Genomic DNA, 18,655 nt, shown 5'->3' on the forward strand with positions numbered 1-18,655 from the left:
TTGGGACCAGGCCACAGTATATCCAATACTCAAACAGAGTCAGCAGCCCACAGAAAGGAGCACAGAAAATACAGCTAGAGATGCAAATACAGCATGGAGGCAGGGAGAGGAGGGGACAGGACAAGCAACCCACAGAATAGAGCCACCTCCTCCAGCCTAGGTTGATCCCTTAGTGCCTACTCTAACCAGGGATGCTGTATCATCAAAATTTTGTGCTCATGACATACTTGGAAGAAAATAATCCAGCCTCCTGCAGATTTGGTGTGAATCCTGAGTGCAGTGCCAACCTTGCCTTAAAAAGCTGGAGCCGCACTGCTGGCTTTCATGTGCATTTGCCACCTCTTCAAACCATTGCAGGTACCACTTCTGTATACCCAGTTTTCACCTGTGGGCTTCTACAGATATGACTGGTTGGGATTCAGCCAAGGATTCCCATCATGTTACGTAAGACTCGTTTCAAAGGCCAGGTTCTTAAAGCCCATTAGCTGCCTAAATATCTTCTTTTTTTTAAAAAAAAAAAAAAAAAATCAAGTTCCAGCTCGGTTGTCCAGATGTAGCTAAGCAAGCTTAAAAGGAAAACTTTTTTTTTTTTTAAATACCTAATTCAACAGATCTTTTTCCCCACCAAACAAGAAAGCAGTCACCACCAAGCATCTCTTCCCCTGTTTGCAGAGAATCAGCACCTAGCTGTTGTCTGTACAGTGCTGAAAGCACCTGGAAGTCTGGCTCCATTTTGTACAAGACTAGCCCACTCTTTCTACCACTGTGGATAAGAACTGGCCAGTTTAATAAGCAGATGCTGAGAACATAAACCACCTTTCACATAGTCCATTAGAGGCTGACACACAATGGACTCATGTTTGAAGAGAGGGATGAACAAATTGAAGTGGAAAAAATGCATGCCCTTGGTTTCTCGCCCACCTGCTTTCTGCTGGCGGTTGGCTGGCCTGGAAGCACACAGCCTTCTGGAGCCCAAACCCAAGACTGCACTTAGGCCCTGCAGTTCAAAGCCGACTTCAGCAGGAAAAAGGACATCACAATTTAGTCAAGACTGTATTTTAGCCCATTTTTCATTGCTGAATAAAAGCTTTGTCCAAAGCACGAGGATGTGTACATCTCTGACACCTGGAATCTAACTTCAGGATCAGATTAACTTCCAAACGTCATCTGCATAATATCCCCATCCTTTCCAAACCAGCAGTCTAGGTGGGAAGACACTTTTGTTGGGAGTGCATCAGCAGGTGTTGCTGCTGTGTGCAGGTGAGACAGCAGTTCAGTGCATGGGCATTTATAGTAGCTATTGCAGCATGTAGTACAGAACAAGCCACCGGTCCAGACACTGCTGACTGCCTAGAGGTGCAGAAAAGGTGAGGAAAGAATAGCATTTCAGCACAAAGCTTTAAACCTTCTAAATTCTTTAATTCCATGGATTCATCACACTCAAAAACACGGGACACAAAAGCAAAAGATTAAATTTTCAGTTCTGTGGGTCCTGTTCTTTATAGACCTTGCTAAACAATCTCCACAAAAAAACATGACAGCAATTTAAGACACAAATGCCACCATATACTTTGCTCCTTTGCTGGAAACCTGAGTATAAATTACAGGTAAAAGGGAGTTTGAGCCGAGACTCAGCCTTGCACTGGCTGAGGTAACACCATTCAACTAAGCACTGCAGCTGGCATCCTCAGAGAGGCAGTCATGGCTGGGGAGGGGGGAGCAGATACCTAAACCATGGTGGCTGTCAGCTCACAAAAGGCAAGCAAGACCTTGTTTAAGCAGTGCAAAGGTATGTTTATTGCAATTCACTTGAATTGCAATAAACTCTTCACTTCAACCAGATGGTGTAAAAAGCTCCTTACTTGATGAGAAAACCAGAGGAAAGATATAATACGGAGGTTAAGGTCTGCTAGTAAGACGAGGTGGTTCCCACCACTAACGTAGCCACGTTATCTGGATGGTTTATGTATAACCTGGACATGTCCTAGAAATGGCAGCAGTTTTTATAGACTCATTATAACAATAAGATCTGTACCAGGTCAGTAAGACCCATCCAGCACAGCACTCTCCAGACAATAGTGGCCAAAACTGGATGCTTAGGAGGAACATTAAACTGACAAAGAAATGAACTGTACTATTCTGTACTGTAAATTAATACCGTCACTCAAAGAAGCGATCCCACCCTCTCCTTGTGCTGGCATTAGGGTGTGCCTGTGACAGTGAGCTGGGTCAGAAAAATGAACCAGGTGAAGAAGCAACCTTCTCCCCTCCCTCCTGGGCCTGCAGGAAGCAGGACCCAGCAGCAGCACGGTACAGCTAGGCTGGGTTAAAGTCCTGATGGAAGCACAGCAGCAAGACACGTACTGGGTGATCCTTCCCTGCAAGTAGTTTACCTCCATCACCAGTTAGGGGGTTTCCTCAGCTAGTGGCAGCACCGTAGCCATTCAACGTGACAGATCAATGCAATTATATCTTTATGCTGCATAACAGTACTAACTGCAATGGTAATTTGTAATTTTGAAAAGGCAGCCCATAATAAAAACAAAACACTATGCATTGTTTTTGTATGCTATTATTTCAAAACTTCCAAGTTTATCAGTAACTGGCAGTTACACACTTTTCATTAACCCTGCAATTTAGTATCATGAAGAACCACAGATAGAATTTCAAGACATTTATCTATGCACTCTCTCAGCCTATATAAATTCCAAGTAACTCTGGTGGGCAAAATTAATGTACCAATGAATGTAACTGTGCTCCTGACATCTGTACTTCCTTCATGAGAAAACCGACTATCTATTAGATCTTAACTTCAGAGGCACCTACCTCTATTTACTTTACCAGATAATGTTGTACATCATCATGTTCCCATCAAAATATATATTTTTCAGCAAAACCTGTATTTATGTACAGATATCTACTTCATACACATGATGATGCAATACAACAACCTTTTTCTGGCAAGATTTTAGGTTTAAGGACTACACAAAGCACTACTCAAACCTCAGGACAGCATTACCTTCTGCAAGCACAGGAGCACTTTTGGGCTCCCCCTGGGTCATCGCTGTAAACAATGCATACATTAGGCTCATCTGGGAAGAAGAAAAGGTTTGTTTTCTTCTAAAATGTTTTGCAAGTCACTGTGTCTCATGTACTCCCCATCCTGGTCTTCCAATTCTAAAACTTCAGGGCTGTCCCACTCAGCTGACCCAGGCCATCTCCACAGCAGTCTCAGCTTGCTGCAGTACAAACTAGTGAGTCCTGAACAAGAGAGAACTGCTCCCTGTCCCACATGATGCCCAGTGATTGAGCTAAACACTTGTGCACTTCTTCTGGAGTGACTTTCATAGGCAAGCATGGAAATGCCCCTAGAGCACACCTGTCCCAACAGCAATGCCTGGTTTTTACCTCCACCCAGCTCAGCTCACCAACTTTTGTCAAACCTACGCCTGGGGACCTGGGATGGGATCTGTCGATTCCTCCAAGCAGGAGAGCACTTGCAAGTCAGCTGCTGCAGTGTTGAGCACTGCCATGCTCAAGATCACCAGCCCATCCTGCCCAAAGACATTAATCAGCTCCCTCTTCTAATTATACTCCCACTGCTTGCCAGGAGTTTACTATTTTGTGGAATGCAGGCAGGACAACTTTTACTGCTGCTGATCTGCCCCCTCCTACTTCTTGACTAAAAAACCCTAGGAAAACCCCACAGAGAATACAAATGGTCTGACAGAGGCAGGAGGTAACTGTCTGTCTAGATCAAGCCGTACCATGGTCACCCAGCCAAGGTACTTGTTCAGCTCACACAGTGCCAGTTTGGGGAAAGCAGCACGTGGCTTGCTGATTTCGAGGCACACTTTTATTAATTTCCTCACTAAGTCTTAGAAGCTGTTCTTTAAAACCATTCAGTTTCACAAGCTATTTTCAAAGACTTTGCCATAGAAAGGACAAGATCTTGAACAACTCCTGCAGCAGAGCTGCTCACAGCCAGGCAGGAGTGAAATGACTTTGTCACCGATGGAGCCCTGATGGGTTGGTCCTAGAATCCCTCATCAGGGCTCCATCTGCTTCTGACGAGAAAGGATGGACCACAGCAGGGAGGTGTCCCTTCCTCCCACAGTCCTGCCCAAGCTGGAGGACAAGTCCACACATGAATAGCAGAGGGCAGATGACTCACTGCCTTCACAGAGCAGTGTGAAGATCTCAGTACAATCTTCAGGGGATTATACCCTGGTTTATACATTGTAATGCAGAACTAGTATAAATTGATGCAAATAAATGAGATTATGCTGTGGCTTTTTAAGAAGCTTGAGTCTCTCATGGATTCTTGTGTTTTTTTACACTATGAAAGTTGAATTCCTCTGTACAGCTGCCAGCTTAAGTCGATTTAAAAACTGCCTTGCAAGAAGTCATGATTACCAGTGTACTGGCTATTTACATTGCTCTGTGAAAACAACTACTGCCACAATGGTCTGGCCGGAAACAATAACACAAATACACATCTATATATTTGTCATTAGGAACTACTTATATCCAAGTGTGATTCTGATTGAGTTGTCTGTAATTATTAAAATATCTTGTAGAACTTCATCTGTCCTTAGGATAGAAGATTTCCTGCCTTCCTGCTTTTTACATAGGGGGTTTCCTGTTTTATGGCTCTAGATGTAAACCTTATTCACATGGGACCAAAACAGGACTGCCATTAGAGGGATGAATCCTTACAGAGTTTCACTGCAGTGAACCCACACTGAAGTTCTGAGCAGGGTATTCCAGGGAGACTTAAAGCAGAGAAAAAGGAATTTTATGTATGAATTGCTGACAAACACTTTACCATAATTGTAGTCTGAATACTACCATATAATGAGAGTTTCTGTTGGAACTACGTCTTTGCTTCCATTTGCCTTCCTCTGAGCATCCCCTCAAGAGCATACAGAAAAGAGACCCAGCAGTAGAAAATGCAAATTAAAGTAGTGGTGCCAAACGGCTGAGTCTGCACACACAGCGAGGTGAACCACCGCCATTCCTGCTGATGTCAAAACCAGAGATAAAACCTCTTATGTGCAGCACCAGCGCAGAGCCTGAAACAGCACCATGTACCAGTACATGGCTACTGTGACTTTCTGGTTAGTGGCAGCTCTGGCCACCCTCATCCAGGACACAAAGGCCCTGTAAATGAGGAAGCCATTTTCCTGCCCTCCAGCACTCAGTCCAGCCCACAGACACCACATGAGGGACTGGGCAAGGAGGAGGATATGAGCAGCCATCTCCTCTCTTCCTCCTTGACAGGCTCCTGTGAGATAACCAAGTGTGCCTCAGCCAGAAGCATCATGGCAGTGGTGAGTCAAAGGCACTGGTCCTGGAAAGGATACACCTCCAAAATCAACATCGAGTGTTCACAGCTGACAGGGCAGGGCTGCGCTGGGGAAGAGGATGGGCTCTGCTGCAAGGACCAGCTGCTACAGGGGCACACTATGGCTATGAATCCTCCATTAAACTTTGCAAGATGCCCGATGGATTTTAATGAAATTTTAGTAAAACAGAGTGAAAAACAGTACAATCAGTATCAGCTCATACACTCACAGTGCTGGAAGAAGGCATTGTTAAAAAAAAAAAACCCAAACTTAAAATTATGAGTCCTTTGCACCAGTACATTAGGTAACTAGAATTTTACACACCTTATCTGCTTTTGTGAACACTCATTTGCACATACAAGGATCTTGCACTAATTCGCAGGTTCTCACCAGGAATAATAAAAATCTGGCTTCCAAGTACAGTGTAACTGTAGGAGGTACAGCAAGCAGCAGCAGTTACAAATATTAGTTGTATAATCACAAGACATACCTTGCAGTTTACCTATTTTGATCTTGAGATGGCAGAGAAAGAAAAGATAGTAAGGCAAATACTATATGGTCCAGCTATTAAAAAGATACAACACAGAACTGAAAGTGAGAACAGAGACTGAACAATTAATAGATCCTTCTTCTGCCCCTGCATCTGCTGCAAATGCTGCTGTGCTTCATTTACTGTGCTGCTTAAACATGTTAAGGCAGAGCAGAGGGAAGAAGAGGCAACTCCATGCTCGGCTTATAAAAATGACTGGAAGAAAAAAAAAAAAAGGAATATGCAGTTTGGATGACAACAAGTCAGTAATGATGGAGCAGGGGAAAAGGAAGAAATGGAACAGAGTATCTAGAAAGAGGACAGAAAAAAAATGAGAGAAAGAAGCATAGCTGGGGCCAAAAAATTTTTTTTTCTTTTAAAGAAGTGTGACCAAAGGATAGAATTTTGCATTAAGTTATTTTCCTGAAGACTGTCAGCAGAACTTCTGCCAGCTTATTTCACTGCCTTAGCCAATGCACTGCATTCTGCAGCCGAGGCCTGTGTTTGTAAGCTTGAGCCTTCCCCAGTTCCTCTCATCTCGAGGATGACCACGTGGCTATTAGGCAGGGCTATAGTTTACTCATATTACAATTAAACTATAGGAAAGCATGTAGGCATGCAGAGGAAGTAATGGTCTAGCTGTACATAACTGTGGCCACAGAACAACACACACAAAAAAAACCCAGTGAGTTCGATCTTGTGCCATCAACCATGCTTCATGTATTTAGAAGCATGCAAATAGGTTTAAGTCATATTCAACATATACCCCTTGCTTTCTTTGGATGTGTGAAACCCAAAAGACCACAAGCTACACGAAAAAGAACAAAAAACTACCCAAAAGAGAGTCTGTCCTGCTGCCTGAATGATAAGTGAAAGGCAGCGATCCCGCAGCGAGGGTGCCATGGTGCTGCTCAGCCGGGGAACCGAAAGCCAGGGCGAAGACGGGCACCTTTTGCACCCAGCAGCTCTCTGCGTGCACCTTCACAGCGGCATACCCAGGAGACTTCCTACAGCTAAAAAGCCCATCTGCAAACAAACTCCGACAAGATACAGTAGACGGTAAACACTGCCTCCAAAACTGTGCAAACACGAGTTCTTTACAAATTGGGTCTTCAGGGTCTAATGAATGTCCTTGGTAAGTAAGAACAGCTTTTCACAGTGCTGGATACACAGAACTGGGGGTGCAGCTCAAGGAGTTGCTGATTTCTAGCTCACACACAGCTCTTTGGACAGGACACGTACCAGCAAGGAAGCAGACGGAGGGGAAAAACGTATCTGTAGGTACTTACATGCAAGATGAAAATTAACTGCACTTTAGGCATACTTTAAAAAAAACATAGAATAACCCTGTGTGACATATTGTTCCCTGAAAATCATCCACCTTAATCACAAAATACTTTGATTGTACTTATAGCATTTAACACCTCTAGCAAACAGTTGCTGAAATCAGATACTTTATTAGTAACAGTATGGTTAACCAGTTACTTATCAGGGCTGTTTCAAAAATAGCATCCCAAACAACAGAAAAAAAGCCAAACATTATACTTATTAGATTTTAGTTGATTAAAACCCCCCAACTTAATAAACTATTCAGTGCAGAATCAATTTCAACAAAATAATCTTCAATAAGCACAGTAATTCTAATGTCAGCCATACATCTTTTAATTTGCTTTTTTCTCAAGACTTACCTATGTTTTTCTAGTTCGTTGTGTGATGACCTATTAAAAAGAAAAAAAAAATATTAGAGAAAAGGATAAATAAACCAAGATTTAGAATATTTAAAAACCAACACCAGCATAAATTGCAAAAGAGCTCTCTAAAACATGTATTTATATGGATTATGAAACAGCTTTGCTGTTAAATTGGTTCACTTTTACATCCTTTAGATACTTCAAGGTATCAACTTAATTTCCATGAGTAAACCGTGGGTTTGGGGGGAATTATAATAAATTTGCATTTATTAGCGTTCAACAGTTTCAGAGACAGAATTGGACATAAAAAATGAGCACGTTAGTAATAAAAACAGCCCACAAGATTTTTATCTGTGAATAAAAATTATGAGGGGGCAGAAAGTGTTAGAAGATCTAAATGGTAACAGGTAAGAGTAAAAAGTACCCAGAAAGCCAGCTTTCAAGCCCACAGAGAAAAAGAGAGAAAAATCAGCAAACCACTGCTGTTGCTGTTGACATATTAATGGCAAAAAAGAGGAATCCTCTTAATTCCTCTGAGTCTACAAACAGAAAGGGAAAAAAAGAAAAATCACTGTCCCTGGACTGACCACATCAGTATGCTATTCTCTTCCCATCTACTAGGATTCAAAATTTATTTGTTTTTCCTCAAGCAATGCCTCAGGTTTCTTGCCATTAGAAGGCAGCAATAACTTCTTGGAGGATTTTTTTTTTAATTGATTCAGCTAGAAATATTAATTTTCTTTATTTATACAGCTCAGATTAAAAACATTCCTAAAACTACCACTTCAAAACCAGCAACTTCCCAGACTTTTAGTTCTGTCCCACTGAAAACATGTCCAGTACTTAAGGATCAAAAGATATAAAGGCAGTGGCAGCTTTTGTGGCTGACAGATTACGTCAAAGCAGCTCTCCTACAACGCGCTGTAACCCCTGCCTGCATCTGGGCATGATGTGCTGACCGAGATGGCTTTGTGGAGGTGTAAGTGCACAGTCCGTCGAGTGAGCAGAGACATCACAGGGTGAGAAAATCTTCCTGCACAAACGCTCAACCTGCCCGGCGGCCAGCCGCCCTGCCTCTCCCTGCACAGGCACACGCAGCGGGATGCTGCGGCACACCTAGGTGTAACTGATAACGAAAGCATCTCTCCAGCCACAAAGAAGGGAAAAGAAAGCAAAGCTCGCGCAAAGGAATATCCAATGAACAAACCCGCAAGCAATTTATTTCACGCCGGTGCAGCTCCTGATCCTGCAAAGAATTAAGCAAACTGCCCCTCTGCACGTAGATGAAAACTCAAATGCTTACAAGGTTCAGCACTGATGCTAATCCACTTTCACAAAAAGCATCCCAGTGTGACCATTACCTGGTACTTTTTTCTGAAAAGTTTGTTAATTCTTTTTTTTTTATTATTTTTAAAATTTGTTGCATCAAGTGAGCCACAATCAGGTAATGTATGTATTCCTACAGTGTCATGTAAATACTCCTGATCAATGCAGCAACACTGAAAGTTTTTTACACATATTCTGTGCTACAATAATAGGACAAGGTGGGCTGGGTTTGCTGTGATTTACTGCCTTTGCCATTTAACCATAATAAGGGGATATTGTTTTTATTTTCCACTCCTACACACACATAAAGAGATCAAACCTTTTCTCCAGAAATGTTTCTCCACACCACTCTTCAGGAAGAGACAAACCCTATGCCAAATCTGTCAACATTTATGAAAACTCACAGAAAATAAGCTCAGGATGGAACCATTCTCCCTAGACACCCCCAACGGGCCTGTCAAAGGCACAAAGACACTGTTTGCAGGGAACTCTGGAAGAGAGAGGAAATACAGGCTGGTCTCAATTCATCCCTGTGGCATGACCTCCCCGACTGTTTTGGCAATTATACACAAAAGATGAACATGGTGACTGTAACTAGCCAATTCCAAGCTGCCTGCTGTAGTGGAGCTCACACCCAGCGCTGGTGAGCAGGCATGGTGACCGCTGCACCAGCAGGAGAACCACTGGCCAAGAAATTCAGCCTCCACAGAGTATTTGCTGTGTGAAGAGAAGATGCAATGAGTAGCTGGAAGTCCTTCTGCGTGCAGCACATCTACAAGGCACCTCTGGTTCATGAAGGGCGATGCTGGTGTTCGCCTGGGGTACATCCTGCCAGACCAGCTCCGGCAGGACACAGCTGCCCGCCCTGGTTATGCCAGCTACCAAATGGAGCAGCAGCAAACGTGTGCCTCTTTGCAGAGCTCTTCGGGACACAAAAGCTTAACTGACACCTGCAGTGTGCAAAATCGGGCATTAGCCACATATTTCAGGAGGTGCAGGGAGGCTGATTAATGCCTCAACCATCAGTCCCTATCCAGGAACCAAAACAGAGAGTTTTGACATTTACCTGAGAGTTGCTCCATCTACAGAGCAAGTTAAATACCCTGTTATAAGCATGATGGGTTTTATTTTGTTGGGTTTGTTTTCAGAAGAGATGAACCTCTCTCTAAATATTTTTTCTTCTCCACTGCCTACAGCACAGTATATTGCAAGAATATCCATCTCCTTCTGCATACAACCTGCAGCGAGGAAAAAAAAAAGAAAACTGGTCTGCGTACAGATCAGTACCCCAAGCACTACCTCTTTTTCAAAATGGAGTCTTTTATTACTTCAGTAAAAGAGAAGATGTAGGCCAAGACTAAGAAGATATATGGATATATATATTTATATAAAAGAGACAGATGCCTGACTCTGGTTTTCAGACAAATGGTCTGTGGAGCGCTTCAAAAGTGGCTGCAACAGAAGGAAGACTTTCAGTGTTTAGCTATATATATTAATTCAGTATTCACTGCATTGGATTCTGTATCTCCAGGCAAAACCTGGGGGTAGCAGTTGGGGGTAGCAGTGATGAAGAAAAGGTGTCAATAAAAAGGTTCAGATAAAAATAAAGAGAAAAAGGCAACAATAAAAAAAATCATCAGCAAAATCATAGATCGAGAAGGAGGAGATCAGGAATGCTGCTGCTTAGACCACGTTGTTGATTGAGACAGCCTTAATATCTCTTTAGCAAATGCCGAGCAGTTCACCAGCTATGAACTGGCAGTTAAATTTTCTCTGTGAATAAACTGTCAAAAGAAAATCTGAAAAAAGGGGGAGGAGCCAAGTAAATGCAGATGTTGGTTTGCAAGATGCTGTGCCACTTCCAACAGCACATGGTCAGAGCTGTCCCTTTCCACCACTCTCCCTACCCTAAACAAGAATTCTACGTACTAGATTTGAGCATTTGGTTGATGCAAGATTTGGCAGACATACTTAAGCAATTAGGATGGGTGCTAACTGAGATGATAACACTAACCCAAAAAAAGACAAGTCTCCTCCAAAGTCCACTTTCTACCAGTTCATGTGTGAGCCAGCAGGAACTGCCCACATGTGTACTGGGTGGAGATTTCACTGCACACACAGTGTGCTGCCTGTTTCATTATTAAGACACCTTCCCCTACTCCTCCATCCATTTGCCCCACCAGATGGTGCCTCTTGTTAGCAGGAAACCAGCACAGCTCCTGACAAAAGCAGGGATGTATCAACACTGCTGAATTTCTTCCCCAATGCTAGTGGGACCCAGGTCTAGACTGCGAGTCACCAATATGCTCCAGTTGCCAACACATTTTAAAGCACTACAGGGAGCAAAGCAGACTAGTTAATGAAGTGCTTAAAACAGTGGCAAGCATCTTGCCTGTGCCAGGGCTTTCTGGTGCAGTCAGGGCTGGCAGGGTGTTGTACAACCCATGTGCAGAGGACACAACTCCACCTAAGGTCACACAGCACTTAGGAGTCCACCTGCAAACTACACTGCTCACACTTCACCTTTGTCCAGGCCGAAAGAGTAAGAACAAACAGAGCAAGAAGTTTTTACAAGGTGCTACACGTTAAGTGTCTGCATCCAGTTCCCACTCCCAAGCATGGCAGTGCATAAGAGCATGCAGCTCATACACCTGCAGTCTTGTCTGAATGCGATGGCTACGCAGCTTTTCACTGGAAGGATCCTGATTCACTTGCAGGGAATTCCCTGTCCACATATATAACCTCCTGTGGGATGCCCCTGAAAATACTACAGCCCGCCACTGATCACCAGAGATAAGGAGTGGTACAATGCTAAATCTGAGCTTAAGCATGAGGCCTGCCCAGTATTAACTCCTCCTGGGTTGTTTTTTTTCCGTTTGTTTTAAACTGGACACATTGCTTACAGCCTGTATGGATTTAATCCACTAGAAATTACTTTTGCATTCTCCTCATAGCAAAATTTAACTGGCCCTGCAGATCCAGCTGGGATCTGGGAACCAGGCATACTGGCACAGCCTTGATGCAGAGCTCTGGCTCCAGTACCTCATCCAAGCTTGCACTGCTATATGTTTCCAGTGGTGAGGTCCAAATGCACTTCTAATATGGTGGAAATTTGTTTTCCTCAACTGCACGAGCACTGCAACTCCCAGGCATCGCAGACCTACTGCAGTTCCTCAGGGGCAACAGACCAGTTGGTGAGATCTATTATACTGGGACTAAAATGCATCAGTTTTAAAAACAAGCGTGGTGATATCAATTGCTGTCCCTCTGCCATCAGCTTTAGGAAAGCAAACCCTGAGGGATCTATCGAATTCAGAAAGCCAGGCAAAAAAAGCAGAGGAGCCATGTCTGCACAGTCCGGTTTGCAGTGTTTTATTCTTGGCCTCCCACAAAACAAACCAAAAAAAAAAAAAAAAGGAAAAATAAAATAAAAATCAGGCTCTGATCCCCAAGCTGCTTTGTGTGGGCACAGAATAACATCTGCAGAGAGCAAGGGGCTCGCTCTGCAGGCCACAGGTTGACCCTCACCGTGAGCCAACATTAACAGAGGAATTCGGACATTAAGCTCTGTTTTCATTTGAAACACCGAAAGCAGCTTTCATCTTTTTCTAGATATAACCCTTTGCCAGAACACAGCACAAAGTACAAATCTATTTATATAACACATGAACAAAAATATTAATTAATAGATACAAAAGATATATTTATAAGCCAGCATTTATTTTGCTCCCCCTCTTCAATAAACCAGCTCCTAAATTAACAGGCCAAACACACTGCACCACTGACGTCCAATTCCTTTCTCTGCAAGTAAATTTAACTGTGACCTCAGTAGACTGGCATCTAACACTAAGATTTTAGTTTTCATTTTACCTTATTTCTGACCCTTTCGTGGCAAAGCAGCTGCCTGAGCTCCCTCGTGCACAGGCAGACATGCACCTCACACCCCCACACAGCTCAAGCCACCCCGCACCTGGTGAGTGTCATTACAGCGAGGGCAGAAGAAAGCCCAGTTATCTGCAGGCTAGCATAGTTTTCTGTCAAAGTGCCTTGCCTTGTGAGCAAACGTCACCAAATTTCAGATTTGCGTTGTATTCCTCCTCGGCACATCCTCTGTGTTACCTACCCGTCTCCTTGGATGAAACGGCAAGCTCGGGGGAACTTCTGAATATTTGTTACTAACATTTCCAAGGCACAACTGCACTAAATCCAGCTGTTTGTTTTATGTCTTTCTTTAATTCCATCTACACATTAAGAAGAATTATTAGACTGCATGGCGCTGCTTTAGGAACTACAGCCACTGCTCTGTGAAGAGACATTTATTATACTGCGGGCAAGTACCTGACAAGTATTAGTGTAACAAGATGTGACCTAGGTTTACCTCCCCACAAAAGACAATCTTGTGCCTTTCTCAAATCTCCTGTCCTCTTTGCAAAACAAGAATCCAGTTTCATTTGTCAGAGGATTTTGGTCAAAACTACTGGAGGGGAACAAGCCTGAATCTCAGCTGAGGACATGGTACAAACGGCAAACTGGAAAGAGAAAAAACAAAGCAGTTTGGTTTGTGTGATATGGGAAAGGACACAGTGAGAAAAAAGCCCATGTAAAATCAAGTAATTTTAATGTAGATGGGAAAAAGAAATAGCTAAAAATTGTGTCTGATTGCTACCAATAACCTTGAGAATATTATTTAGCAACAAACTGCTAATGACCACTTCCAATTTTGATCCAAAGCTATCAGTGGACGAAACAAAAACATTAAATTCCTGCAGTGGACAAAAGGCTTATAGATTCTGGTTAATTAAATGCAGTTCTGCTGGTATTTTTCCCTGCATGAATCCAAACCTGTCAAAATTACTTCTCACTTAATCGCAGTTGAGAGGCCAGCAAGCTTTTAGCCCAGACCTGAGCATCCTGTCCAAAGGGCAGGCAGCCTTCCTCCCCCTTCTCCTGCAGGTCCGGGCCTCGACAGCCTTTGACGAGAGGACAGAGGTCTTAAGATACAGTTTCTTACACGAACATCACCACCACCTCGGCAGAGGAAGGAGGAATCCATCAGTGCCCTCGCTGAACAAGAGGGCAGCTGTAATCCATCCCTGCCCAGTCCCCCAGCCCGCAGCGGCTGGTCAGCACACCTGCACTACAGGGGTACGCTCTTCCCCCACCACAGGCAGGCGACACGGGGGAGAAAACACAGAACAAAGAAGGGTACAGCACACCAGGCTTCCTCACATCTGACAGTTTTTCTCCTCCTCCCCTCTTTTCTGATTTTCCAGGAATAAGGAGGAACATGTTTTTTGTGCTTTTATGTATGTATAGCTCATAAAGCATGAAAAAAATATAAATATATATATCTCGCTTTTTAATCTGATCAAATGCTGCAAGCAGCAGGATACAAAAATAGATAATGAAAACAACAACAAAGCCCCTGCAGTTCTGAAACATGCAGTTATCGGCTCCTTTCATACTCCTCCAACCTTAAGTATATATTTTTATACTTAAAACAATGCAATAATAAGGTGTAAATTTCATACATGTACACCCCTGCCTGCATCTGATGCTCCAAAACCAGCATGTCTGGAAAACGGTTAAAATGGAACAATATGGACAGACACTTTGCCCAGTGGTTCACATCACCCACGACCACTCCAGATCCTCTGAACTTTGGCCAGTTGTCTCCCTCTGTTAATCTTTGAGTTGCTTAGGAAGATTTAACTGTATTATCAAAAATTCAGACTCTAGTCTGAGGCTTGGACCCTATAGCCTATAAACTCCAGATAATAATAAAACAGCGATGCTAGTGTACTTCATCCACTTCAGACTGGATATTCAAACATAAGGATAATTTCTCCCCTTCAAATCTAGGCTCACAACCAGACTTGAGCAGCTTGCTAGATGTGGGTACAGCGTTGGTAGGTACAACACAGAGGTGCCCACAGGGGCCCTGCTGCTGCACCTCTGTCCCTGAAATAGCAGGGTGCTGCATTAAAGCAACGCACCTCTGATTCTCACACTGGCAAGCCCAGGGTCCGCACTGACCACCCTTGAAACTGTTTCCTGGCAAGCATTATCCTGTCCCATAACACAAACAACGCATCCCTAATTGAATCACTGCAGCTAGAAGAAAGTGGACGTACACATATACGTTGCATACTTCAGGATGGCATTTTTGAAGGTTGCCACTGCTCAAGAGTGAGAATCAGAGCAAAAGGATGAACGGGTAAATAAAAATCTACAGGCAGAAGAAAAGCAGGAAGGTAACTGCAAGCAGACGTGTACGCCTCAGCTTTAATAACGCTAGCAAATCTGTAACCAGAAATCTTTTAATTCTACTGTATTTGATAGATTACAAATCCTCTCCTAAAAACTCCTGAAAGCAGCTTACAGTTCAAACAAATAACCATTTTGCAGCGGATGACAAGAGACCTAAGAACGGAAACGATGGTATAATAGCTCTGTAAGTAACACAGATTTCTTGAAAGCAAGGGACCAAAAAAAGAAGAAACCCGTACAATTCAATGAGCAGTTTACAGCTGGAAATCCTATGAGACCTGATTAGGTTAACTGTGAATTTTTTTTAAAAGCAACAAGCATACTTTGTAAGAAAATAATTAAAAATCTTCAGGAGCAAAGTGTCTCAGGAAACAAGACACGCCTCCCGCTCCTGATGACTTCTTTTTTAAAATGAACTGACGTCTTCTCTACACTCCAAGATGAGACAAAGAATTCAACTAAAAATCAAAAAATGTAGGAGTACTGCAATTAATACCCCCAAAAATGGTTGCCTTGCCTGGAGCAGGGGCACAGGGGAACAATTTGCTCCCCTCTTATCTTCATGAGGCACTGCTCAGCCACAGTGGGCAAAGAGTGGGGCGCTCACCAGATCGTGTTTCTCTCACAGAGGGAGCTCGTCAGCTTTTGATTTCAGTTTGCACCTCCGGTGCCCCACAAGCAGGCTCTGGCCCTCTGCCCCACGTCCCCCCCAGCGCCAGCAGCCCCGGCGGCCCGCCGCCGTGCGGGATACCGGCTGGAGCAGCGAGAGGGGAGCTGGAGGAGCGAGAGCGGAGCGGGCCCGCCGAGACTCACTGCTCCTTTGGAAAACAAGTCACGTGCAAGCCGAGTTCATTTTAGGCTATTCTACAGGAGCCACCATCCAGCACGACCGTGCAGAGCGGAGCCTGCGCTGGCGAGAGCATCGCCGCTCCGGGGTGAAGCAGGCCCAGCTGGGCACGGTCCTCGGTCCTCTCCGGAGCAGCCCTGGAAGAGCGGAGCAGAGTAGGCACAGCACAGGACTGGAGGAGCTCCAGGCAGGGGCCGGCACTGTCCCTGTAAGACAGCCTCCTGCACGTACACAGCCGCTGCCCGAGCAGCAAACAAAGCTGCAGAGAGCCTGCGCACAGCAGCCCTCCGCTCATGCCATCGCAGCACAGGTAGCGGCTGCGGGGAAAACAACAAAACCACCACGACCACGACAAAAAGGCGGACGATAGAAGTGATAAATAACAACCGAGTCATGCACTTTGACGGATCTGCATGCGGCGGGCGGGAGGGCGGCTGGCGACCCGGCGGTGCGGCAGAAGCCCGGGAGAGGTCAAGTTCACTCCAGCACCTTCTCGCTTAATACCTACAGGAGAAGTTCAAGTGGATCCCCCCCCAACCCCCCCCCGCCGCCACCCCGCACCCTCCCGCGGCCGGAGCCCGGCGCCGCGCTGCAACCGGAGGCTGCATCTGCTCCGGCTGCGATGGGGGAGGCGGCCAGATCGCTGCCTTGGTTTATAAATAAATGCCAGGGGGGAAATTAGTGCCATGCAAAGAGAAGTCTGGGTGGCGATTATGGTGTTAAGATCTGCAGGAAAAGCCGCTGCCGGAGAGCGCGGAGCAGAAGGAGCGATGAGGGCGGACGGTTTAGGAGTGCAGTGAGTACTAAGGAGATGGTGTACGCGTGGCAGTGTTTATATGAGAGATCAAAACAGAGCCAAGCCCATCCAGGGAAAAAAATGGCGACTACCGGGATGGGGGAAACTAAGACACTGGATTAGTTATTATTTTTAATAAATGTATGCACTGCACATAAGCTAGACACATTGAAAAAGCTGCCGATTCATTCTGAAAAAGCGGTGCGTCTATTACCTGTTATTCTGGGATTTTCTGGCCATGGTGCCTGCCTTTGTTTTCTTTCTGGAATAGTCACTATCGAAGGGTAACACTGATGCATAGCCATGTTCTGCTTCTAGGGACAAAGTCAGCATTAGTGGCAATATATTTTTTCCATGCATTTTTTTCCTCCTTTGCAGGAACGCTAGGGTAAAGAACAGAATTTTTTCCGGTTGATTTGTTTGGATTTTATTCTGGCATCTCTTAAAGAAGCGAGACCAAAAAAAAAGAACTCGATAAACAAAAAAAAAAAAGAAAAAAGTGCCGAAATTAGGAGGATTATTTGAGTGCACATTAAAAACGAGGCGGATCATGCAAACCCTTGTCACGCTGCGCTGGGGGAGGGGGGGGGGGGGAGGGGAGCACTGCCATACAATTAACGACTGCCACACACAGAGAAGTGTGAGGTCTCCTGAGCGCTGCACCACACACACCATCCCCATCCAGAGCTTGACAAAAAGTAACCGATTTTGGGTTTATAAAAAAAAAAAAAAGCCAAAAAAAAAAAAAAAGCACAGAGAAGGGCACTGTTCCTCCCCCAGCGCGGTGCCTGTGGCGAAGCCCGGGTGAAGCCCGCGGCGCCCGGGCAGGTGAGGGCGCGGGGCTGCTCCCCCGGCCCGGGCCGCCCGCCGCCGCCACACAACAAAGGCCGAGAGCGGCGGGGAGCGCCTGCGGGTGAGGGACTGACTGCCCGCCTGCGCCCAGTACCTCGGTCTCTTCTCTCCAAGTACTCGGCCGCTTCCAGGAGAATTAACAGAGAGTTCAATTCCATGGCTGCCTGTGCCGAGACGAGCCCCGAGACCCCCGTCGCCCCGCACCGCGCCGAGTTCACGCGCGGGGGACTTCCAAGCCCCCGGTTATAAGGCACCTCTCTCAAGCTACATTGACACACAGGCGACGGGCAGCCCGCGCCGCCAATAGAGAGTCGGGATTCGGCGCGGGGGCGGGACGCAGGGCGGCAGCCGGGCCAACCGGCAGCCGGAGCACCCCCCCCTTTTCCTCTGGCTGGGGCAGGGAATGTTGACAGATCCGCACCTCGCTCCGCGATTGGCCAGCCACTATAGTAACAATTTAGAAGCCGAAGCTTAGCAACAGCACGTGGTGGCCCGGCCCCCGCGCTCGCTGAGTGGCCGGCTTCTTGCATGTTAAGCAGGCAGCGGCCGCCGATTGGTGCACGGACCGCCATGTAAATGAGGGCGCGGAAGGGGCCAATGGGGCAGGAGGCGCGTGCCGTGCGGCAGGGGGCGGGAGGCAGGAAGCGGGCAGCCAATGGGCGAGGGGAGGCGTGGCGTTGCTGTGAGGAAGAGGCCGGCAGAGGGGCTGGGCAAGGCGAGGCTCCGCCCCCTCCCTCACACGCCGCCGAGCGCGACACGCGCGCCGGGCCGAGCAGCGCCGGGGCCGTTCCTGACGATAACGGCAGAGCTGCCGCCCGGAACGTGGGCGGGCCGCACCGGGGTGGGGGATGAGAAAATGGTGAAAGGCGGGGGTGGAGCGGCCCGGGCGTCCCCGCACGCCGCCGTCCCCGGTCAGGCCGAGGGAGCGCCGGCCTGTGCAGAGCACACCCGCTGCCGCCATAACCGCGCCCGCCCGCGGCTCTGCTGGGCCCCCGC

General features: G+C 45.9%; 1 protein-coding gene across 3 annotated transcripts in view; it reads right to left on the bottom strand.

Annotated features, from left to right (window-relative positions):
• MXD4 (MAX dimerization protein 4) overlaps nt 1-17,907 on the bottom strand; it is a 39,491-nt gene extending 21,584 nt beyond the window's left edge. Inside the window, exons 1-3 of one of the 3 annotated variants that reach the window (XM_074904398.1) lie at nt 17,754-17,907; nt 17,022-17,118; nt 7,566-7,595 (exon numbers count right to left, since the gene is read on the bottom strand). In XM_074904398.1, coding sequence (XP_074760499.1) covers nt 7,566-7,595; nt 17,022-17,118; nt 17,754-17,817 — 191 coding nt within the window. In that variant the 5' untranslated portion in view covers nt 17,818-17,907. Of the gene's footprint in view, nt 1-7,565; nt 7,596-17,021; nt 17,191-17,753 lie in introns of all 3 variants that reach the window. The other 2 variants (XM_074904397.1, XM_074904396.1) reach the window with 2 other exon arrangements.
• Nucleotides 17,908-18,655: the final 748 nt, after the last annotated feature.

The sequence above is a fragment of the Athene noctua genome, chromosome 4 (assembly GCF_965140245.1).
Source record: "Athene noctua chromosome 4, bAthNoc1.hap1.1, whole genome shotgun sequence".
In the NCBI taxonomy this organism is placed as follows: domain Eukaryota; kingdom Metazoa; phylum Chordata; class Aves; order Strigiformes; family Strigidae; genus Athene; species Athene noctua.